The sequence below is a fragment of the Anomalospiza imberbis genome, chromosome 1 (genome assembly GCF_031753505.1).
Source record: "Anomalospiza imberbis isolate Cuckoo-Finch-1a 21T00152 chromosome 1, ASM3175350v1, whole genome shotgun sequence".
In the NCBI taxonomy this organism is placed as follows: Eukaryota; Metazoa; Chordata; class Aves; order Passeriformes; family Viduidae; genus Anomalospiza; species Anomalospiza imberbis.
The window spans coordinates 86,499,537-86,521,953 of NC_089681.1; the positions used below are offsets into that span (position 1 = coordinate 86,499,537).

A 22,417-nucleotide genomic window follows, 5' to 3' on the forward strand; every position below is an offset into this window, starting at 1 on the left:
CCAAAGTTTAGTGGCATCTCCTGAACTCTGAAACTGAAGGCTTCTTTTTTCCATGGGGATGATCACTCTACCCTAATTTTTAAATGCAGCAGGATTCAAGTTAGGGTCTAGTCTTGTAAGTTTGGGGCGTATTCTGCCAAACAAGTCTGTGCTGAGTATTACATTACTCACAGAGCAATATGAGACGCTCCCTACCCTTAGGGCTCAGCAAGGTGCTTTTACAACATTCCCTATTTCTTCTGGCTTGGGAACTCAGGATGAGCTTGGCCCAGAGTACAGATACTCAGCTTGACAGTGACTCACACGCTGCTAAACTGCCAATTCATCAGTCACATATTTATCAATGTCTTTGCTATGGAGATAGAAAATCTGATAAACCAGGAGAGAAGAGAAAAAAAATGCAAAGTTGTGCAGTTTTATTTGTCATTGCTGAGATTAGGGAAAAAATAGGCTAGAATTCACGCTCACTGAGTGACACGAACATAAATTACTTTACACAGTTCTACTTAAGGATTAATGTAACTTCTGTGCTTCAAGTTAGAAAAGGAGTTAGAAAATTACCTGCCCTACTCTGACATTACTTTGAGGAACCAAGAAGCAAAGTAAACGTGGAGTAAACCGGCTGAAAGCCACACTTTTGCCTTTCCCATCAGTCTCTCGGGGATCTGTAGAGTCCTGGCTAGGCTGAGTGGTGGTAGAGCTGGCGTGGTAACTTCCCCTTCGAGCTGCTCGGACGGCGAGGGAGGGATGTGTCTGACCTGCTGCGGAATACCTGCCCTGCCGGCAGAGCCTGCGCCGCGCTCTGCCTGGCAGGGGAATGGTGCCGCTGCCACGCCGTGAGAAGAGACTCAGGCTGAGCCTTTCCCAGGTCTCTGTTCCGTAGGGACGTGCAGGTGTGAGAGCCTCTTGTCAGGAGAAGGGGGTTTGCTGCCTTTCGAGCGGCTGCTCTCCAGCAGAGGCGTATTTCCACGGTGCGGGCTAGGGCCGGCGTTCGGCACCTGCCGCTCCCAGAGGCGGAGGTGGGAGAGGCAGCGTGTGAGCAGCCTGCTGCTTCGGGCAGGTCCGGCCTTTGGGAACGGTTCTGTTGCTCCCGCTGACTCATACCAGTGGGAAAAAGCATGAGGACTGTCTGTGAACAGGTGTGGCAGGATCCCTTGTGAAATCCTGCATGCTGCGAAGGCACTGAGCCTCGGGGGTCCTAACAATTCAATAATTCACTAGTGGCTACCAGATTTTTGCGCATTTTTAATGGTATTTAGAGCCTGATTGTACCAGATGCAGAGGTCTTTTGAGGTTTCCAGCCGTCATGGAAGCCCTAGTCTATGTGCATACTTGGCAGATGGGACTAGTTTGGTAAGGCTGTGGTGTGCCAAAACTGGTCCTAGTCAGAGCAGAGACATTTGGGGAGAACTCTTGATGATTTGACAGTTTGTATTCACCTCCTTTGAGGCGGGAGGGGGAAAGCTGGACTATAGCATTTCAACTCCTGGTTATTTTCTTATGGATGTCGTGATTCACCACCTTTATGCCATTGCATTTTCCAGCATACACACACCCAGCTGGCAGGTGGTGGCGGATGGGTGGTGGTATGTGCAGACTCTGTGCTGGGAATGCAGATTCCAGGTCAGGTTTTTCTTCTGACTTGCCTACCCTGGGCATACCAGGTAATCCCTTTATGAATCTTTTGCTTGTTCAAACAAGTTTGTGTGGAGGGGGTGGGAAGTGTGAAGAAAAAGAAGCACTTTTTTTTTTCTCTTGTTGAGTTATGGGAATCGTTCAATATTCTGGATCTGCTAAAAGACTTTCTTTTAAAGCTTCCTCCATTTTTTTGGATAAATAAAAAAAATTAAAAGCTTTGAATTTTTAAAAGTCTGGAAGTTTTGTGGAGGGCTTAGAAAATTTAAGAAGGAGTATTCTAATTCATTTTAAATCAGATCTTTGGGACAAGAGCAACATCTTTGTGCAACCTCCCAAAGCTTTAGGGAGTTGTGGAGCTTTGGGAAGGCTCCTCAGAATTGCTGAATGTGTTTCTGTGTCTCCTTTGCCCTGCTTCTCTGGGCACTGATCACACTCTGGATAAACCAGCAGCCTCTGGATGTGCAGTAGCAAAGGCAGACACCGGAGCAGCCCCCACGGTGGAGGTGTTTGTCTGGGGGTGTGTAGGTCCTGCAGCAGCAGGAGGCAAATGAGAAAGCAGAAGGTAGCTGGCTTCCTTGCCCCTTGGGTTCTGCAATGGTGATATCAGCTCCCACAGTGGGCCTGTAAGGGTGCAAGCTGAGCGTTTAGAGAAGGTATTTGGTTTATTCAAAACACTTCCCTTGGGATAATTTTTTGACTGCTTGAATAAATTGATGCCAGCAGTACCCAACCCTGCTGTGTTCTCTGGAGGTGGGCACTGCTGACATGTCTGTTTCTACGCTCATAACTCATCATATGGCTGTGAGCATGTTTCTCAGTCCCTTTTAAAGGAAAAGCAGGAGTAGTTCTTTCTTGTTTCAGTAGAGCTGGTGGTCTTGTAAGGATCACGGGTACTGCTCATCAGTTAAACACAAATCCTAGTTCAGACACTGGGGATTCAACAGTAATGGCTGGATTTAGCTCAGTTGGGGTATATTTCAGCAGGGAGTTGTTGCCCGAGCTGCTATCCTGCCCAAGTCCCAGTGGCAGCAGGGGTTGGGCTGTCCTCTCATTTCTCAGGGAGAGCAGGAGGGTAGTACAGCAAGGGAGCAATGTGTTCTGCCTTGACATGCACTGAAAAGGGTGGCTCCTGTACAGAATGACGACAGGGAGATGCTATGCCTTCCTAGGGCTCTCCTGACAGTGGAGAGCAACAGGCCTACATTACAACACCCCAAGTAAAAGCAATTAACCTGCGTTTTGAAGCATTTTCATAATTTTAAAACAAAGATGCTACCCCCTTTTGTTTTTCCTTTGTTCCTTTAATAGTTAGTGACTATTAACATTAAGTTATTTTAATGAAGAACTCTGCTTAATAGAACCTTTTTGAAATTCATGCGTTGCCTTCCAAATAAGTGCCATGGTCTAAAATGAGTTGTAGGGACAAATACGTAGTTGAGGTCAGAAGCAGTCCAGTCTGTTTCCCTCAGCACTATTCTGCAAGGTTTACAAAACCAAAGCAGCACAGCAAATAGTCAGGTTATTGCAAATATATGTATTTCTTAGTAGTAGACCCTGCACTCTTTTGTTATGAGTCCTGCTAGAAGAGCAGCCTCCAGTTCTTGCCATTTCTGCTGGAATAGTTGATAACATATGCTGCATTTACAGGAGTGCAGTAAAACAAACAAAAAATCTGCCCATATTTTCACTGCATGGTGGGCCTACAGTGTTGGATACAACAGGATCCTATTCATAGGTGCGAGGTTTAGATGCTGCCAGAGTTAAATCAAATTGTCATTGCAGCAGTAGGTGTTAAAATGACCAAACATTACTCTAAACTTGTTCCATTTCATGTAAACAAAATCAGAAAAACAAGTGAGACACTGACAAAATACTATGTAATGTAGCCCACTTAATCTCTGTTCTCCGAGGATTGCTGATATCCTGCGTTTTTCTAAGGGACATAAATACATTTTTATGTAACATGTAGGTTACATATTTTTACTTTAAAAATCCAGCTTTGTTCTTGCCTGTCCAGCATGTTCAGGGCTTGCCTCAGTTTTTTTGGTCCAGTATTTTCTGTGCTGGCTATGGTTTTACTTTGGCTGTTTCCTACTGCCTCGAGGTTGGTTGTCTTATTCCTCTGAATTGGAGTTTCTGCTTTGATCTGCTCATCCCCATTAAAGCCTGTTGGCTTCATTAAGAGGGACACTGAGAGACTTTGAAACTGCTAATGGAGTACCTTCCTATCACATGAGTGAAAAGTATTAAAGGTGTGTCCCTGTGCTAGTGGCATCCAATGTATCAACATCAGTATATGTGTGTTGAGGTGTTATCTCGCCAAGAATCTTTATTTTTTAAGTTCAGAGATCGATTTATGCCCTTGGTCGTGTTTGTGCAGCTAAATCCCCTTCAGATTTGAAGTTCTTGATTTGTGTTGGCTTGGTGGAGCTATGCCATCAAACATCAGCTCCTATGCTGGCATCTGCTGTTTCTGATTGTGCCCCAATAACCCCATGTACCTCTGTTTGGTCTTCTGACAGGTTTGAAAGCCAGTGCCTCTAACAGGCCATGACCTTTTTATTGTTATCATAGGATTGATCTCTGTATTTTCACTGGCAAAACTGGTTAGATTTTTAACAACAAAGAAAGCGTTAATAAAACAGTGTGCTCTTTTCTGTTTTCAGTTTGTATAGCTCCAGCTTTTGCCATTATTTTGGTTTTATCTTTATCTGCTGGATTGGAGAGCCTTAAATATGTGCTGCTTTCTTCTTGTGAAGGTCCTCGTGAACTGTAAACAAGTAACTTATTACTCTATTTGAAGACCTAGATAGGGTGTACTTAAGCCTCTCATTTCAAGGCCTCTGCTCCTGCTTTTGAAATAGTTTTGTGCATCTATATTTAGCCATCTTTTGGTTTTCAATTTTTAAAATTATTTGAGCAATAATTACGGATGTGGCATTCAAATATCATTAGAAAGAACACAAGATGTTTGTATTTCTTCTTCTTTGTATTTTAATTTAATGGTTTGATTTATTTGAAAATATCTTTTTTTCACAATTTCTTACCATGCTAACTGTAATATCTATTGTTTAGACCTCTGGTCATGGTGGAGTAATGTCTTTGAGTTCAGTGAAGTTACCCTGAAGCCAGTGGAGACAGACTGACTGGTTACAGTATAAATCTGGTCACCATCTATACTTTATTTGGTTTTAATGGATATCCAGCATTTGTAGCTGCCAGAACATGATGGGAGAAGTGATTCAAGAAAAAATACTCTTCCAATGTTCTAAAAAGAGAAAATTGCTCAGAAGGTTCCTCTGCCTTCTTTATTATGTTTCATTCATGAGAATAATTGCGGGTGTAATTAAATGTAAATTTCAGATGGAGTCAGATATTTCTATATCTAAACACAGCAGTGATGCCTAAGGAGAAGGAATGATTTAGAAAAGGAAGCTGACACAAAGCCTGGCACAAAATCAAACCTGTTATTTTCCATAATTGTTTCTTTAAGCCGTTTCCAAGACACACAGGGTTGCCTAGCACAGTGGGGCGCAGCGTTTGTGTAGCCACAAACGCTACATGGGGGCTGCATGTGTACAGCTTGTTTTATGTCACCCAGTGGCTCTGCAGTTTTGTCTCTGCACCTCTGAGGGTCTGTTCCCTGGTATGGGGGAAGCTGCTGAAAAGTTGCTCAAACCTTTTCTATTTATTCCAGATGAGCTGATAGGAGACGAGAAGGCTGCTGATACATCAAAAGCACATGCTGCAGAAGAGTTCTTAAAAGTATTGAATGTTTCTCACCACTCTGGTGATTTTGCCAAGGACAGTTCTGCTTTTTCATTGTCACAATTCCTTTTGTGAAGGATGGTCAGAGTCTGTTCAAGTCAGTGGAAGGATTTCCACTGAATCCAGATTGCTTGCTGGCTCTGAGTTGGACAGGTTCACACTGGTACTCATGTTGGCACTAGCATTGTAAGGAATGTTTGTCTCTTCAGCGATTTGTAATGGAAAAGGTTCACCTTTCCTCACCTCCTGTGAGCACAGGAGTTAGAAAACTAGGCAAGGCTTGGAAACACCTCAGCCCTTGCTGTCTGATAGTTAGGTTAGTTTTAGTTTCACTGGCAAGTGTTTGGGTTTAGGAGCCACCTAGACTTGCTTGAGAGTTCTGATCCCATCACTAAGGAATGGTTCCTCACTTGAGGCACCTCACTCCCATTCAACTACAGTGGCTCACTTTGATGGCTGAATCCTAAATGCTGGAAAAGCAACATTTTGGCAGTATGGGTGCAGTAGTTTATGTGCAAGACAACAACAAATACTGTGTTACCTGACTTGTTTTTTTCCCCCACTAGTGTTTGTAGTTCTGGAGTTTTACTTGGAGACTCCAAACTCACACTTTATGTATTTGTAAGAAAGCATGTCCTCTGACTCCAGACCCTACATCTATTTTTGTAGTAGCTTGTGTATCTTGCAATTCATTTGTAAGACACTGCACTGGCTTTGTGCATTTCTGCTGATAAAAGGGCCCTTCTTACACTTGTGTGGACTTGTGTGCTCCTGTGCTTGCCTAGCTGAGGATCCTATTTTCCTTGTGTGCCCTGACATTTAATGGCTGGTGTGATAACACGAACAATTACATCACACAAAGGCTATGCTCTAATGTATTGACTTTAACAAAGATTTTGAATAATTCATTCTAGCTGTAATGTTGCCAAAGTTTTGTCTATCAAAGCTGCAAATGCCTGTGCTGGAAGAAAAATTTTCTCCTTTATGGAGTGCCAGTTTCCATGTTCTACTCTGTCCTGTGGCAGAGTCAGTCCATGCCTGCTGTTGCAGGACTGTAAAGTGGCTCTGCCATCATGGAATTGTCATTAAAATTTCACAGTGCAGTTGAAGTGTGTGTGTCTCTGTGAACCTATATGAGGTAGATTATTCAGTGTAACTTCTCTTAACTGTTTTGAATTTATGTTTCTTGTATTCTTCAATATGTGCAATTGCTCTTTATTTACATAATCTTCTTCTCCACCAAAACAGCCAGAATGGGACCTGTACCATGTCCAGACGCCAGAACACCATCCAGGAGCTTTTACAAAACTGTTCGGATTGCCTGACGCGAGCTGAGCTCATAGTACAGCCCGTGAGTGCTTCTTGTTCTTATGAACATTATGAATATTACTACATATTCTGTGTTGTTATCTGGACTCACAGGCTCTGCTTCTTCATCTCCTTTCTCTCCTTTCAGCTGTTTGTGTGAGACAACTGGGAGTGGAACAACATACTTCCTTCTTAGGTCTCCTTCTTCCCTCTGTACAGTGTTCAGTTAAAATGATTGAAATGCGTCTGGTTAATAAAAGGGGTCTTCTTGAATTAAAAAAAAAAAAACAAACCCACCCTCAAACAGATTCTACTGCATCTTATTTTTCAGTTTTAGATCAGGACTACTGTCACTGTTCACACCTGTGTGCTAATGACTACGTACACTCTCTTACTGTGTTCTGTAGGATATTGTCATCATTTTCAGGGCCATAATGAACCTGAGCCACCCTAGGAAATACCTTCATTACCTTTATTTTATTTTTCCAGATGACTCCTAAAGAAGTAAAGGAAACTAGACTAAAGTTTTTCTGTCTGTTTCAGCTCAAATACATACAACATAATCTCTGCAGTATGCTACTCTGGTACAAACCCAGAGTGCCTGGGGGCGGGTTACTCACTGATGCTAAATTCAGTCCTGGCAAACATAGTGTGTCCTCTGTTCCTGCTGCAGTCAGAGGAGGTGCAGGGTGGTGAGTACATCCTGCTGCTGAGGCCACTGAGATGTGAAACACTTTCACAGTCCTGGCAATAGATGTGATTTAATGCGCACTTTTGGACCCTCTATGGACAGAAAATTGTTTGAGAAATGAACTCTGTGGTTAGGAGTTCATTTCCTTTTCAGAGATACAGGACATGTGAGTATGTTTATATAAAAATCAGTGCCAGAGTAAATACTGCCTTTTGTTGAGGATTAATATTATTCCAGTGAACTTGAAAGAAAGAGATGTTTAGTTCCAGCTAGGTGCCACAACATGCATTGCCTGCTTTGTTTCTTTCTTTTCTTTCTAAGGGACAGAGCAATGAGGTCCATAATATTTTATTTGGAAAATCAGGTCACAGCTGCATTGTGTTTTGCTCAGCATGGCTGTGTCGGTGTGCAATGAGGTCAAAGAGCCGCGTCTTCCTGGTTGAAACACCATGGCCATGCTGGTCCAACTGCACTGAGAGGGTGCATGGAGAATTTGCCTAGACTTTGGGTGATAAGGTGGGATGCAAATGTGATGGGGCATGGAGCTGGACCCAGGCAGATGGTCCTGCTCATGTTTTTGCAGGAAAGGGAAGTCTTAGAACCTCAGGGAACCTTGTGGAAAATCAAGCAATATCTACCATCTCCTACTATGACAGTGTTTCCTTCTCATCTTCTGAACACAAAAGCATAATGTCTTAAGAAGTTAGCACACCATGTGAAGCCTTGGCTCCACTGAAATAAACATCAAGGTGTGCTGCTCTTTATGGAAAGTTTTGTTTGATAACTACATTTTAGTAATTTTCTTCCATATTTTATTTTAATAAGCACTTTCCAGTGACTGTGGATCATCAGCCTTCTGCCAGTTAAAACTGGCAGTCAGAGACCTGGCAGTTGAAACTTATCATGCTTCCTAAAAAAAACCCCAGTCCTCACAACACCTTTTTTAAGACAACCAAAGGAAGCTTAGATGATGAATATTTAATTTAATCTCCTTTTTTTTTTTTTTTTTTCATTAGGAATTGAAATATGGGGATGGTGTCCCACTTAGAGGGAACAGGGATCTGGAAGAATGTTTTGCACAGGCAAATGACCAAATGGACATCCTGGATGGACTGATCAGAGAGATGAGGCAGATGGGCCAGCCCTGTGACATGTATCAGAAAAGGTATTGTCAGGGAAGGATTGGGGTGGGGAGGAATGTAAGTGATAAAAGTTTGTGGTACCTCAAGTGCTCACCTTCCCTGGTGTTGCAGGATGTAATAGAAATCAGTAAGGTGGAACTAAATCTGTTTGGTCACACTAACAGGGAGAAGGGTCTTGCAGTAATATATTTCTGATAGAAATTGACACCTTAGTTGTCTCCATGAAATCTTAGTTGGTATATTTTTTCCATGGTCTTTGCTTTCAACACTTTGCTTTGAATAGTTGGTGGTCTAGTAGGAGAGATAAATTTCATTGTTTGTGTGTTTTCTGGGTGTTTTGCTCACAGGCACTAAAATGGCTCCTTTCCTTTCAGGCTGCTTCAGCTCCAGGAGCAAATGCGTGCCCTGTACAAAGCCATCAGCGTTCCCCGCGCCAGGAGGGCCAGCTCCAAAGGTGGTGGCTGCTTCTCCTCTCAGAGTGGCTCGGGCTGGGATGAGTACACAAAACGTGTCACAAGCGAATGTTTAAGCTGGATGAGGCAGCAGAAGGTAAATCTGTGCAAAACCCAGGGACAAAGCTGAAACTTGGTGTTGTTTATGAATGTCACCTCATATGTAGTAATGTTTTGGGTACCAGTAGAAAAGTAAAGGTACGCATGAATGCTCGCATATTATTCCAAGCTCCTTTTTTCACCCTTCCAATATTGTACATATAGTGAATTCTCACTGAAATCGAAACATGGATTGGGGTCTTCTTTTGCAGAGGAAAAGGTGTGGGAGTTAGATTTGAAAGCTAAATAAAACACAAGTGTTAACATAACAACACCATATTTGTATTAGATATTAATGTGCTCAGTATTTCCCTCCTTCCTTCCTTGCACAGATTTCCTTTGATTCATATTTATTTTAACCTTTTACACAGATAGGACCATCTTCACAGATTTAACCATTGTCCAGTGTTTTACAGTTGCTCTCCCCCTCTAGTCTGTCTTTATCACAGAGAGTGATAAGAGAGTGAAAGAGCTGATTGCCATGGGACTAGGCTTTCAGAAGTCAGTGCTAAAATGGACTCAGAACTGCTGAAGCTACTGTTTGTTGCATTCTGAGAACAAATTTGCTAATTCACAGCTGTTGCTGATGTAACCTGGAATGGAAAACACTCATTGTTTTTGTGCTGCTGAGGTGAAAGTTGCGTGTTGAAGTCAAAGTTGTGAGTTTGTGGTTGGACAGCCCTTTCTGAGAGACAGGTAGGGAGGATGGAACAAGGTAGCTGAAGTCACATTTTACAGGCTCCTTATAAATTGAAATTGCATTATTTTTATCTCTCTTTATTAGGTTGTTGATTTGCCATTCTGTCATTAATATCTTCATATGGCATTTGCCAAGTGACTCCTGTGTAAAGCAAATGAGGAGGGCAGAGCTCTGTAGTGTTGCAGTATTTTTAAGTGAGTGCTAGTTACAGTCTAGCCTTTCTGTGTGGCATGTTTTAGAGGAGGAAGGAGAAGTGGAGATGCACTCCTTGAGTGGTAATGTGTTATAGGCATTGTGCCTGGACAGCAACAGAACATTATTGCTCTACACATGCTGTGGGAGAGGAGGCTGATCGTCAGATCTGCCATGGCTTGAGGAGTGATGTTGGACAGACTCCGGGCACGCTTCCAGCGATGAAAGATGGTGAACAGTCTGCACCTCCCAAAGACACCACGTGACGCCCTGCTCAGACACTCCTCGCTAAACACAGAGAGCAGAAGCAACTGCTTTATAGCTGTGTTCCCACACTAAACCTCCTGTGAAAGTAAAAGGCTCTCTCTCTCTCTCTTCCCCTTCATCCCTCAGCAAAGCTGAGGTGGGGCCAGTAAGCACTTACCTCACTGGGAAAATTTATTTTGAACTTGCCACAATGCTGTTTCTTTCCGTCGTGCCTTGCTGTGTCCCATTACTTGCTCACATTGAGGCTAGGATAATGTTTCCCCTAGTAATGTGATGAGATGTGGGAAGAAGTTCTGAGCAGCTGCTGTTTTTGCTGTTTCTCTGTTTTTTGCCTGCATGGTTTGCTGGTAGGAGAATCAGATGGTAGCGAGGGTTGGTCAAATTTCCAGTGCAGAGCTGGGGAAACTTCAGTGAAATCCAGACAGCCTTTGTTTGCATATGGCAGCCAGCCACGACTGCCACTGTTGCTACAGTCTCTTTGGACTGTTTAAATATAACAAGAAGGGTCAAAGTCCTCTAACTTTCAAATGACTGAATGAAAAATGGCTTTATTTCTTGGATCATTTTCAGTACTGCCTTTGAACCCCTACACTTGAGCTCTGGCTTTATTGTCATCTGTTGACTCAGAGAGATTTGACTCCAGGCTGGTAATTACCAAATCCAGTTCTAACCCAAGATTAGGATACCTTTTTCTTTACTGGGCATGTGCACAGACAGGCATTCAGAGAGAGTTGTAGTGTGTCTTTGCAGCATAAAAGAGAATTTGGAGTTTGAGGAGCTGAATTTAAAGTTAGGTGGCTTTTAATATTTGAAAAAAAATGAAACAAGGAATGCAGTCAGTTTTTGGGTTAGTAATTAGCATGTGTATTGTTTTTCAAGGCTGTTTCTAGACATTTGACATTTTCTCTTGGCATCCTACAATAAATGTTGCAAAAATACAAGACAACACATTTTCTAATAATTTCAGTTTATCTTCTGTGGAGTTTTTTTAGTGTGACTGCATTTAACTGAGGTTGCTGAAGTTTACATGAGCTAAATTAAAATGGAAATCTGGTGTACTGGGCTATAGAACTTAATTGGGCATTTTCACATGAATTACATGAATAGCATTGTTTGATAAAGTCATGGTTTGTTTTCAGAGTGATAAGAATGTAATTTTACTGTAGAACATAAAATAACAGTTTGGTCCAAAGACAACAGATGAAAATACACTGCTGAGTGTGCTTCATCTAGTGTAACTTTAAACAACTGAAATATTTTTCCTATTTTGTTTCTTCTGCTTTGGGAGCCTGTCACACAGTTTAATTGATAGCAGTTTAAAGAAACTGTAACCCCCTATCCTGAACTTATCTTTATTTCAGTTTTACTTTCTGCTGCATAGTCTGTTTCCTTCAGTTCAATTCCTTTATGCTCCAATATAGGCAGTAATATTGAAAATGAAAGTACCAATCCTGTTTCTTGTTCCTAGGTTGAAATGGAGCAAGTGAAGTGGGGGTTTGATGCAGCATCCATTGAGCAACAAATTGGTGAGCACAGGAGAACTCACAATGCCATCGGAGACTATCGTTGGCACCTGGACAAAGTCAAAACAGACCTGGTAACTGCTATCCTCCCTTCACACATTGCTTGGTCTAGGTGTATAGCATTGGCTTACTGGTGTTCCACTACAAAAAAGGAATGTTGGAAAGTTCAACCTCTCTTAAGAAAGCAATGTTGTCATGATAGCAACCACTTAATTCCTCGATAATTTTGTGCTTCACTTCTTTCTTCAGAATTTTAAAATAAAAATTCAGAAGCTATTTTAGCTTTTTGTTGTTGTGCACCAAGTCTGGCAAATAAATATTGCCATATTATTTGTGAGACAGATGACTAAGAGTGATTATTCTCACGTGCTGTCTCAGTATATTAAACAAGAAAGTGAAAAATAAAGGTGGGTGCTCAGATCCAGCCTTGAGTCATCAGTTTTTTTTCTGTGAAAAATGCCCAAACTCTGGGCTAAGATGAAATCTTTTCTTACGTGGTGATATTATTTTTCTTTTTTTTTTATCTCTGAGACTTTTGTTGCCCTCTGAGTTTTGTGATTGGAATACGGAAGTGACTGAAAATGCAGTGTTAACTTCCTCTCCTACCAGTCCAGCAGTTAGATATAGGAGAGAGGAGTCTTATTTAATTTCCATTCATCTTTTCTCTTATTTGGCAGGAGAGAGTTCAATCTAAAGAAAAGGTAGTCTGTTCTGTAGCCCTGGTCTCTCAACCAAGCTGAAGAGTGACAAGGATTTTTCTTCCTTTTCCCTTCTGCTTTCAAATAGGAAAGGTGATAGTCTGCCCTGTGGAATACCAGTTCCAAGTCTGGGCAGGTTCCCAGCCATAGAAATGGGGATAAAGATTGGAGCTGTCTGCTTACATAGTAATTTATACTAGTTCATGATCTCCAAAGCTTGCCCTAGGACTAGCTGGTGTAGGAGTTTGGTGCAGAAAGAAATCCAGTTTCAAGTGTTGTTTTGGTGTTACAGGTTATGTGCAGGCTTGGTTATATACCAAGCATCTCTGAGAGTAATAGGTTTGTCCAAACCTTGGTTTTGTACTTCCTGAGTCAACCAGTGGAGCAAATCTGCTATTGACAGATGTCTCTTGCAGGCATTTGCAGGTTACCACCTGCAATTATTATGATATGGACATTGTAAAGGAAATACCAGCAAATAGGCAACTTGTAAAAGGCTCACTGAGTATTTGCTGTCTCTATTCCAGCGGGAGAAGGCTGCAGTTCATCAGCTGGAAGAAGAATATGAAGGCCTGCTGGTAAGCAAGGGATGTGGTCATTTCTGAGACCCTGTTTGCTTTATTAACACCTATGTGATTGTCAAGGGACACTTCAGGTTTTGACAGAGTGACAGATGCACATTTAAATAATTCTATTCAGCAGTCAACTGAAAGTGCTTTGAAGTTTCTGAAAGATTCGTTTTGAGTCATGGACTTGAGATTAATGCATTGCCTGCTGTATAATTGACTTATTCTCACAAGGAAGTTTCTAGTTTGCAGCTGGTGAACGGAGTTGGTCACTACACAGGTGAAAAGTAGACTCTACCTCCTTAATGGGAGTAAATGTAGTGATGAAATTAGGCTGTATATGAAGCTTAAAAAGTTACTCAAAGGTGGGACTAGAACCAACCAACCAAATTCTGTGTAGGGCTGTGCATCTTCCCTGCTGTGGATCTTCATGTAAAACACAGTGAGAATCTTATGCAAATGGTTTATTTAACACTTGGGATCAGAATCTGATTCCTGGCAACCTGATTTCAAGCAACAGGATGTGTATTATGATGTGAAGACAAAGGATTTTTTCTTGAAGTGTCAACTGTGCAAAAGATGCTGCTGTAACATGAAGGATGTACTATGAGCAGCAAATGCAAGTAAAAGAATGCTAAAGGTTCAAACATTTCTTGTTCTTCTCCCCATGCCTTTTTGCTTGCCTTCCTACATGTCTGCTACACGTGTGTTAGAAATAACTTTAAGAAGGTGCTGACATAAGATTCCTATTCTATAAATCCTGACACGTTGTGTACTGTCTATTGCTAACAGGTTTCATGGTTCAATAAACCCAGGCACATCTGCTGTCCATTGCCAACAGGATTTTGCAGATGTGTGGGTTTAATTGCTATTTTACTTAAAAAAAAAAAAAAAAAAACCCAAAAAAACACCCCACAAAACAAACAAAAACAAATAAACAAAAAAAAAAAGGCAAAAGCCATGCTGTGCTCTTGGCTTCCCATTCTCCACCCAGCTCAGGCATTTATATGTTTATGGCTTCTCATTTCTGTACTTCCTTGCAGAAATATTCCTTTGAAAGAATGGATCAGCTTCGCCAATTCCAGAACCTCATCCAGGCCACCAGCAGAGAGATCATGTGGATCAATGACTGTGAGGAAGAGGAACTCCTCTATGACTGGAGTGACAGGAACACTGATATTGCCAGGAAGCAGGAGTCCTTCTCTGTAAGATAGCTCAACCTCCCTGTGCTTTCTGTCAGCCCTCTCTTGGAATAGTCAGGGAGAAGCAACCTCTCTTGGGAGAGGCTCATCACAGGGTATTTCTTCATGAAGTTCCTGGGGCTTTTTATCAACAATTTTCAATAAAGTACTATGTAATAACCTTTAGAGTCAGGACAGGACATTTTTTGGAGGATTTTGCTTCCTTTCGGGGAGCTGTCATAGTTTATTTTGACCTTGGAATGTGGCCTTCTTGGTACAGTCCACTACAGACCAGTGATCACCTACAGCTTGTGCACACAGTCATTGTGCTGGCATGCCAAACTAAGGCTCTGGAGTTTTAATTCTTCCCACTGGGACTATGCAGGGGTCAGAGGTCTCTGTATTTGGCCCTGATTATCTGTCACCAGGAAGTAGAGCTGTGCTCTCTTCCTCCGATGGTTCTGCTAGCAGCACATTGCGTGCACGGCCAGATGTAGTTTGCCCTGCTCCTTGTCGTCTGTGGATGTGTAGGAAAATGGAGCATGTGTGATTGTTTAACCAGTATTGGTGCTGATCACCAAATTGAAAAAGGAATGGAAGTTCATAATATTATGGACATGCCTTTTTTTGTTTTTTAGTTCAGTTGTTCTGGATGTTGCAAGATGCAATAATTTTTGCTTCCATCATTCTTAAGAAAGGCAGCAGTTTGTGTGCTTTGCTCTCTGAAACAGCAAGCCTAGAGACTAGAATTGAGATGATTGCACCTTCTTTGATTCTACTGTCTTCATAATTAACTTCAGTACACCTAATGGAAAGTCTGTATAGTGTTAGAGGGGATAATTTTACATTATCACAACTATCTGGGAAATTTTAAGCAAATAATCCTATGCAGTGTACCTTTGGAGTTTGTTTAATGCTGTGTTTTGGTTATTTAGAAACGTATGAGTGAACTGGAGCTTAAAGAAAAAGAACTCAACAAGCTCAAGCAAGAAAGTGACCAGCTGGTGCTCAATCAGCATCCTGCTTCAGACAAAATCGAGGTGTGTTAGACTGTGTGATTTCACTTGCTCCTTTAGTTGCTACAAGGAAAAAGTTCTCAGTGAAAGCTCACATACAACGTGCTGTGGTTGGGCTCAAGAAGGATTTGCCTGCCCAAAATCATGTCCATTTTACCCAGCTGTATGAGCTGCTCTAACAAATGTTACTACCTTCCTCTACAAACCTGGCCATTAACAGCTGCATGGTGATAGATGAAAGTAAAAATGGAATCTAAGCTTCGGGCGTTACCTGAGTGTGTTGAAACTGCTGTATCTTGTTTGTGCTGACTACAGTGCAGCAGAATTTATGATAGGAAGGCATGTCATTGCTGTTCTGCTGTCTTGGTAGGCATGTTTTGAAAAAAGCCACACCCTTTGTTGAGGGTTTATGTTTAATCCAGGTGCAAATACTTTCTGCAGCTGAAATTCATAGTGCCTTTCTACAGCTTAGCCAAGACACTTTTGCTTTCACAGCTTGGTGTACACTTACTTTTTAGTTAAAAAGGCTGCAACAATTTGGACATTTTATTAGGAAATGCTGTAGTTGTTGCAGTTTCAAGAATGCATAAGAGCTCTGCAACTGAAGAAGCTAAAAGGCAAAAAAAAAATCCTTTCTGCCTTTCAGTGTGTTTACTTGGTTAACTGTTATCATATTGTGTAAAATCCTATTTCTCCTGTAGTCAGTTTCTCTCTTAAAGGAAAGATTCTTTCAAGCTCCAGCAGTAAAGTTGTGTGTTGTTTTTTAAAGAATATACATTTTGGCTGCTTGAGTATTTTGAATCTAAAAACAACCACATAAAATATCACGTTTGGAGGTGTTCCCTGAAAGAATGAGAACATGGCCATTTGCAGCTGGAATACTTTATTTGCACTACTGTTTGCCCATTTCACCCCTTTTTGTTAATGCACCTGGGGCTTTATGTTGATCAAACAAATTCAGGTCGTGAACAGATTTCTCTTCGTGTCTCACAAGCAGGTATTTAACTCATTTCAGTTAGGTGGATGCCTAGAAGTTGCGAAACCATTTGCATGAATTACACCGTTCGTGAATTTGTTTTAGCAGATTTTTCATTTCATTTGTGTGGAGCGTAGATAATTTGCTTGAGTCTAGGTGTGGGAGAGAGATCAGTGTGGTGGCCTGAATTTTGTACTGTTTTTACTGTTTTTCTTAGGCCTACATGGATACATTGCAAACTCAGTGGAGCTGGATTCTTCAGATCACCAAATGTATTGATGTTCATCTGAAGGAGAACGCAGCTTACTTTCAGGTGAGTAGTGATGTGGAGAATTCGCACTACTTTTAAAAAAGTGTGAATCCCATCAAAGATATATTTATTGTGCATAGCACACTGTTGCCATGTTATAAATGCTACCATTGTGCCAGAGGTGAACTGGGATTTCTCATTAAAGGAGTCCATCAATTTTTAGCAGACATTTTTAAGAGCTACACACAGCCAAATTCACAACTTTTTTCCTGTAGTTCTTTGAAGAGGCCCAAGCCACGGAGTGCTACCTGAAAAACTTACAAGACTCTATCAGAAAGAAGTTCATCTGTGATAAGAGCATGTCACTGCAGACTTTGCTGGAGCAGATCAAAGAGCTGGAGGTAGTGTCATACTCACCTGACAGGTTATGTTCTGCTTTTCTGGGAAACCAGCTGTCCTCTCTAGATACCAATGTAAACCCAAGTGCACTGCAGTGTTTAAATACAGTACTGTATGATATATTTTTAAGTGTGGAATGAGTCCAAATCCCTAAGTTTCTAAGATGCTAACAAATGAAAAAAAAAGGAATACTTTTATTCTTAGGTGGTAGAATATATTTTTGCCTCAAAGGATAAATGCATTTGATAAATGATTCATCATGTCACCCTATCACTCTAGTCTCTTTGAAAGGATAGAAGTTGGCTTTTTTAGCTGTTTTCTTATCATGAGTTAAGCACTGCAGTCCCAAATTGGAGGAAAAGTGGTCAGTGGTGTAAAAAGCCAATTGATGAAGTCAGGTTTGAAAGTGTAGTTGTTCCATTTTTTTGTTAGCATTCATTTTGTTAGATTCTTTCAATTTATGCCTGCATTTCTTAAACACCACTTTGACCACATTGAAGATCTGTATGAATAACCTGCTATGCAAATTTTGCAAACTTTGCATCTTGCCAGAGCTGCCAAGATACTTAGTTAGATGTTTCTCTACTCTTTTTAAAACTGCAGTTTTACATTGTAGGCCAAAAACTCATCCCATTGGAGCTAAAGTAAGTTTTGCCTACTATAAGCTCCAGATGTATCCCTCTCTTAGTAAAACAGCAGGAACTAGATGCCTTTTCTTTTTAGAATAAATTCGTAACATATATTTAATCTTTGCAGAATGAACGAGAGAGAATTCTTGAATACAAGAGGCAAGTGCAGAGTTTGGTGAATAAATCCAGGAAGATTGTGCAGCTGAAGCCACGTAACCCAGACTATCGAAGTAACAAGCCCATTATCCTCAAGGCCCTGTGTGACTACAAACAGGATCTGGTATTGTATCCCTTCTTTCCTGAGAATGAACAATGTGTAAATTAGAACATTGCAAATTATTTAGTAACCAGACCATTGAGCTGATAGGTGTAACCCCTTTATCTGCTTTTGGTCAGCTTGAATTTCTTTGACAGAAGAAGCCCTGCATTTCTTGCCATTATGAATAAACAAGTAGGTTCTTATTGGTTAATAAATCTAGTCAAATTTGCTGTTATTAATCTATTAAATAGCATTAATACTCATATTTCAAATTAGAACATAAAAGTCTTATTGCTAATAAGATTGAAATTGTTATAGAGATGCCTCTATGCATCCACACCTTTTTTTTGGTGATTGCTCACTTTTCCAGTGCCTCTCTGGATCCTTAGGTGAGCAGTTCATCTAACAAAGTGAAGCATATGCAGTTATTCATTGGTATTGCCATTTCTTTTCTGGATGGGCTATGAAATGAATGATGTTTTTTCTTCGTCCTCAGTACTAAGGCTGTTTGGGTTTATTTCTGTTTTTTTTTTCCTTAACAATAAATTCAAATGTGCTTTCTGCTTATGTGCTTTTTCCTGCACCATGGCCACACCTGTGGCTACCTGGTGTCAGGATTTCTGGCAGGTGGAGCTGGTGAATCTGGCTCTGCCACACTCAGTCCCAGTCCCTCTGCAAATATGGATGCAGCACTAAATACCCTCATGCCTTCAGCTCACTGGCTTAAAGCCATGCATGGTTGCATAGCTTACTAGGCCATGTGTCCACATTCAGTCTTGGTTGGGGCAAGCCCCAGATATGATGATCTAGCAGACTGGCAACTGCTCAGAGTGTTACTCTTGGGCTTTTTTGGGGTTTCTTCACGTGTAAGCCAGATTCAGGGAGAAGGGGTTGATCTGTACTGATCTATTGCCCCAACGGGAAGCTGAGATGCACACTCAGACGTGGCAGCTGGGAAGCACTCCTTCTTCTGTGATCTAGGTGCATTTTCCTTGTCTCTCTCATGGAAGCCCCACTTTACTTAACTAAGGGAAAACACTGTTCTGCATCCCTTACAGAAAACGGTGCGCAAAGGAGATGAGTGTATCCTGAAGGACAACAATGAGCGCAGCAAGTGGCTGGTGACCGGCCCCGGAGGAGTGGATATGCTGGTGCCATCTGTCAGCCTCATCATCCCACCCCCCAATCCACTGGCAGTGGATCTTGCTACCAAGTGAGTTGCTGCCTGAGTTTGGATGCTTGCCACTGGGGTTAGAGTTCACTCAAAATAGCAACCAGTTACAAAATATGTTCTGTGCCTTGATCAGGGTGCACTCCCCCTGCCCCTAAAGGTGGGGGATTAAGGACTAGACCCTTGACTTAAGGAAATTCACTTCAGTGAAATTTGCTGGGATCTAGGTTGGGGCCTAGAAATGTTTAAATGTTAATGTCTGTGAGATTTTTCTCATCTGTACTAAGGAAAATAATGTATAAATTAATTTCCAAGATTTTTTCAAGTAGAGAATGAGCCTTAACACACTCCACATCTGGTGGATGTTTCTTGGGATGTTTTGTAGCTGTGCTACAAGGACAGATGCATTTTGATCATGCTTTTTTTTTTTCTTCATGCCAGAATTGAGCAATACTATGAAGCTATTTTAGCTTTGTGGAACCAGCTGTATATCAACATGAAGAGCCTGGTGTCCTGGCATTACTGCATGATTGACATTGAGAAAATCAGAGCCATGACCATTGCCAAGGTAAGACACCAGCTGGCCTTGCCTGCAGACCAGAGACATCCATGACCTGATGTCTGCTGTCCCAAGCTGACCCTGCAGTATCCTGTGCAGATGTATGTTGAACAAAACCACAGGCCTTCCTTTTGCTAGGTTGGACAAAAACTCGCACATTTGGAAGTTGTAATTTTATTAAAGGAGAAACAAAATGCTTTCCTACTCAAGCAGATAAGCAGGAAGATTAGCTAAGGAAATTTATTACATACTTGCTGTATTTGTTCCTGCTGTACAAGGGCATGGATAAACAGAGTAAGATGTAGAATTTCAAACTGCTCTTAAAGGTATGAAATGATGTTAACAAGGATAGGTTAACTCAGATAGTACTCTTAGCACCATACTTTTAGAGGCAGTCTAGTTAGGATTTATTCTAAAGTGTGATTACTTTGGGTTTTTTATAGGTTTATGCGTTTGTTCCTTAATGATAAACTAGTCATAAAACTTCCCCAATTGCTTTTTTTTCCTTTTATTTCAAAATTCCCTTCTTCCTTATTTCAGCTGAAAACAATGCGTAAGGAAGATTACCAAAAAATAATAACTGACCTGGAGATCCATTATCAAGAATTCCTCAGAAACAGCCAAGGCTCAGAGATGTTTGGTGATGAAGACAAACGAAAGATCCAGACTCAGTTCACTGATGCTCAGAAGCACTACCAAACCTTGATCATACAACTGCCTAATCAACCACGACAGCCACAAACAGGTTTGTTGTCGTCCTGGCTTTTCTAGAGTTTGGATTGCTGGGGTTTCTTTGTGCCAGAGGTGGCGGGTTTTGCATTCTTTTAATGTGATAATGTTCTCTTCAACATACGAATAGGAATATGTTCAAGAATTGTTCTGCTGTCTCCCAGCATAACAAAACTGGCCATGCACAGGGGAAGATTTTCTTCTTCCTTCCTTTGACGGAAATCTGGGAATAGTGCTCTAAAATTCATGGAACTTGTTGAGAGAATGAGAGGAATTTAGTCCATCAGATACATTTTCTGTTATTAGGAAGCAAAATCTCACTGCTGCATTTTAGGAAGCAAGTTTATATTTTTGTGAAGGAGAGATTTCAGTCTCTGAAACAGCTGCCTAAGGGGCCAGATCTTCCACCTGTTCTCAGTTCTACAGATCAACTCAGTGCTTGGGTCACTTGGGCACTGCCTTGGCTTCCTACATGTTCCTGCTCGGTTCTCTGGCAGTTGATGATTTCCCAATTCATTTTACAGTGGTCCCAACTGAGAGCTGTCCCGTGGGTTCCTCAAACACCATAATCGTTAATGAGAGAAACCGAGAGCATGAGAAGCAGGAGGCCTGGCTGCTGATGGAGCTTCAGAAACTTCGGCGTCAGATTGAAGCTTCTGAGATTCAGATGGTTCAAAGAGCTCCTCTTGGAATGGATCAAGGGGCTATGCATGACTTTTCAGTCAGAATAAAGGACTTAGAGGTAACTGTGGATGTTTGTCTTTGAGCAGCTCAAGCTCTGTATGACTCTGTACTGCAGTTCTGTTTATGATCAGCTGGGAAAGACACACATCTTGTGCAGAATATTCTCAGTTGGAATCTAACCATAATGATTTGGATTAGAATTTACCTTCCAAGTAGAAAAAGTTGACTCTTGAATTTTAGAAATCAAATTTTGCGAGGCAAAGAATACAGAAAGACTGATGTCAGGTGTCTGGGAGTTCATGTTCAGCCTCATCCAGAGTAAAGCACCATTAAAATCCTTTTCCGAGGACTTCACTTAACCACCTACCTGTAAAGTGCTGTCTGTGGGATACAGATTGGATACATGAGACTTACTATCCCTTTCCTAGCTCTGTAGGTTTGTAGGAGACCATGGAGGGAAGATTGGTACAAAAAGGTAACAGGTTCAGCACATGAAAAATTCCCATGGGGAAATGAGGTTGCAAAGGTCTCAAGAGGAGAAAGACCATCTGGTCCTTCTGAGCTGAGTTTTGGAGTATAGATGCTTAAAAAGACATATGACCTATTGTGGACAAAAAAGAAACTGCTCATTAGTGCTTGCCTTGAAGAAAGCACCTCAGTCGAGCTAGTTATGTAAGAGCAGACTGCTTGGATAAGGAGACCAATTCTGTTTGAATATAGAATAGAATGATCGTTCAGCCAACCAAAAATGTGTCAACCAGGCATTCTCTTTTTCCTTAGGGTGTGCAGAACGACTCTCAAATAATGGCTGAAACACTCAATAAGCATAAGGACTTGCTGCCTAACTTCAGAGGCTGTGAGAAGTATGTGTACTTGCAATCAGAGATAAATGCTCTCTTTCAAAAACTGGAAAATATTAATGGTGTTTCTGCTGGCTACTTAGATAGGTAAGTAAATTGAGGCTATTGCAATAAATATTCACTTTCTCCTATAATTCTTAGTTCAGAAAGCTGCATTTTGTTACTAGTAGTGTAAAATTACACCTTCTCTGCAAATTGTGTTCATGTTGATAGAAACAGACACATAAATTTCTTCTCTTTTCTGAAACACTTTAAAAAAAAGAAGGTGAGAAGCATGGGTATCACAGAAATTTCTTGTGTTACCTATTCTCTTTGGCCAATCATCTGCAATTAATTAAAAATAATGCTGTTCCTTCCTTGGTCCATAATGGATTTGCCTTGTATCATTTATTTTAGCTTGAATGCACTGAGGTGTCTGCTCCAGGTTATTCTGCAAACAGAAGATGTGATCAGAGTTTTTGAAGTCAGACTGTCTGAAGAGGAGACTGTTCCTTTGGATCTTGATAAAGTGGAGGCTTATCGGGCTTGTCTGAAGGTGAGGGGCCAAAACCCAAGGACACACCAAAGCAAAATTCGTAGCTGCCAGCACTGATGTATTGAGCTGGGGGAAACCCTTCTAAAACCACAGGAGATAGAAATGCTGATCCTGGGTTTTTTTTA

The 22,417-nt window shown here is 41.3% G+C and overlaps 1 protein-coding gene across 5 annotated transcripts in view; it reads left to right on the plus strand.

Moving 5' to 3' along the window:
- DSP (desmoplakin) overlaps positions 1-22,417 on the plus strand; it is a 51,808-nt gene that overhangs the window by 15,258 nt on the left and 14,133 nt on the right. For 4 of the 5 annotated variants that reach the window (XM_068198891.1, XM_068198890.1, XM_068198915.1 and 1 more), the window contains exons 2-17: positions 6,655-6,757; positions 8,422-8,570; positions 8,922-9,096; positions 11,726-11,854; positions 13,006-13,056; positions 14,088-14,249; positions 15,161-15,265; positions 16,435-16,530; positions 16,743-16,868; positions 17,623-17,775; positions 18,813-18,967; positions 19,367-19,493; positions 20,025-20,229; positions 20,738-20,955; positions 21,678-21,844; positions 22,154-22,292. In XM_068198891.1, the coding sequence (XP_068054992.1) occupies positions 6,655-6,757; positions 8,422-8,570; positions 8,922-9,096; positions 11,726-11,854; positions 13,006-13,056; positions 14,088-14,249; positions 15,161-15,265; positions 16,435-16,530; positions 16,743-16,868; positions 17,623-17,775; positions 18,813-18,967; positions 19,367-19,493; positions 20,025-20,229; positions 20,738-20,955; positions 21,678-21,844; positions 22,154-22,292 (2,260 nt within the window). Of the gene's footprint in view, positions 1-1,645; positions 1,665-6,654; positions 6,758-8,421; positions 8,571-8,921; positions 9,097-11,725; positions 11,855-13,005; positions 13,057-14,087; positions 14,250-15,160; positions 15,266-16,434; positions 16,531-16,742; positions 16,869-17,622; positions 17,776-18,812; positions 18,968-19,366; positions 19,494-20,024; positions 20,230-20,737; positions 20,956-21,677; positions 21,845-22,153; positions 22,293-22,417 lie in introns of those variants that run through there. The other variant, XM_068198895.1, reaches the window with a different exon arrangement.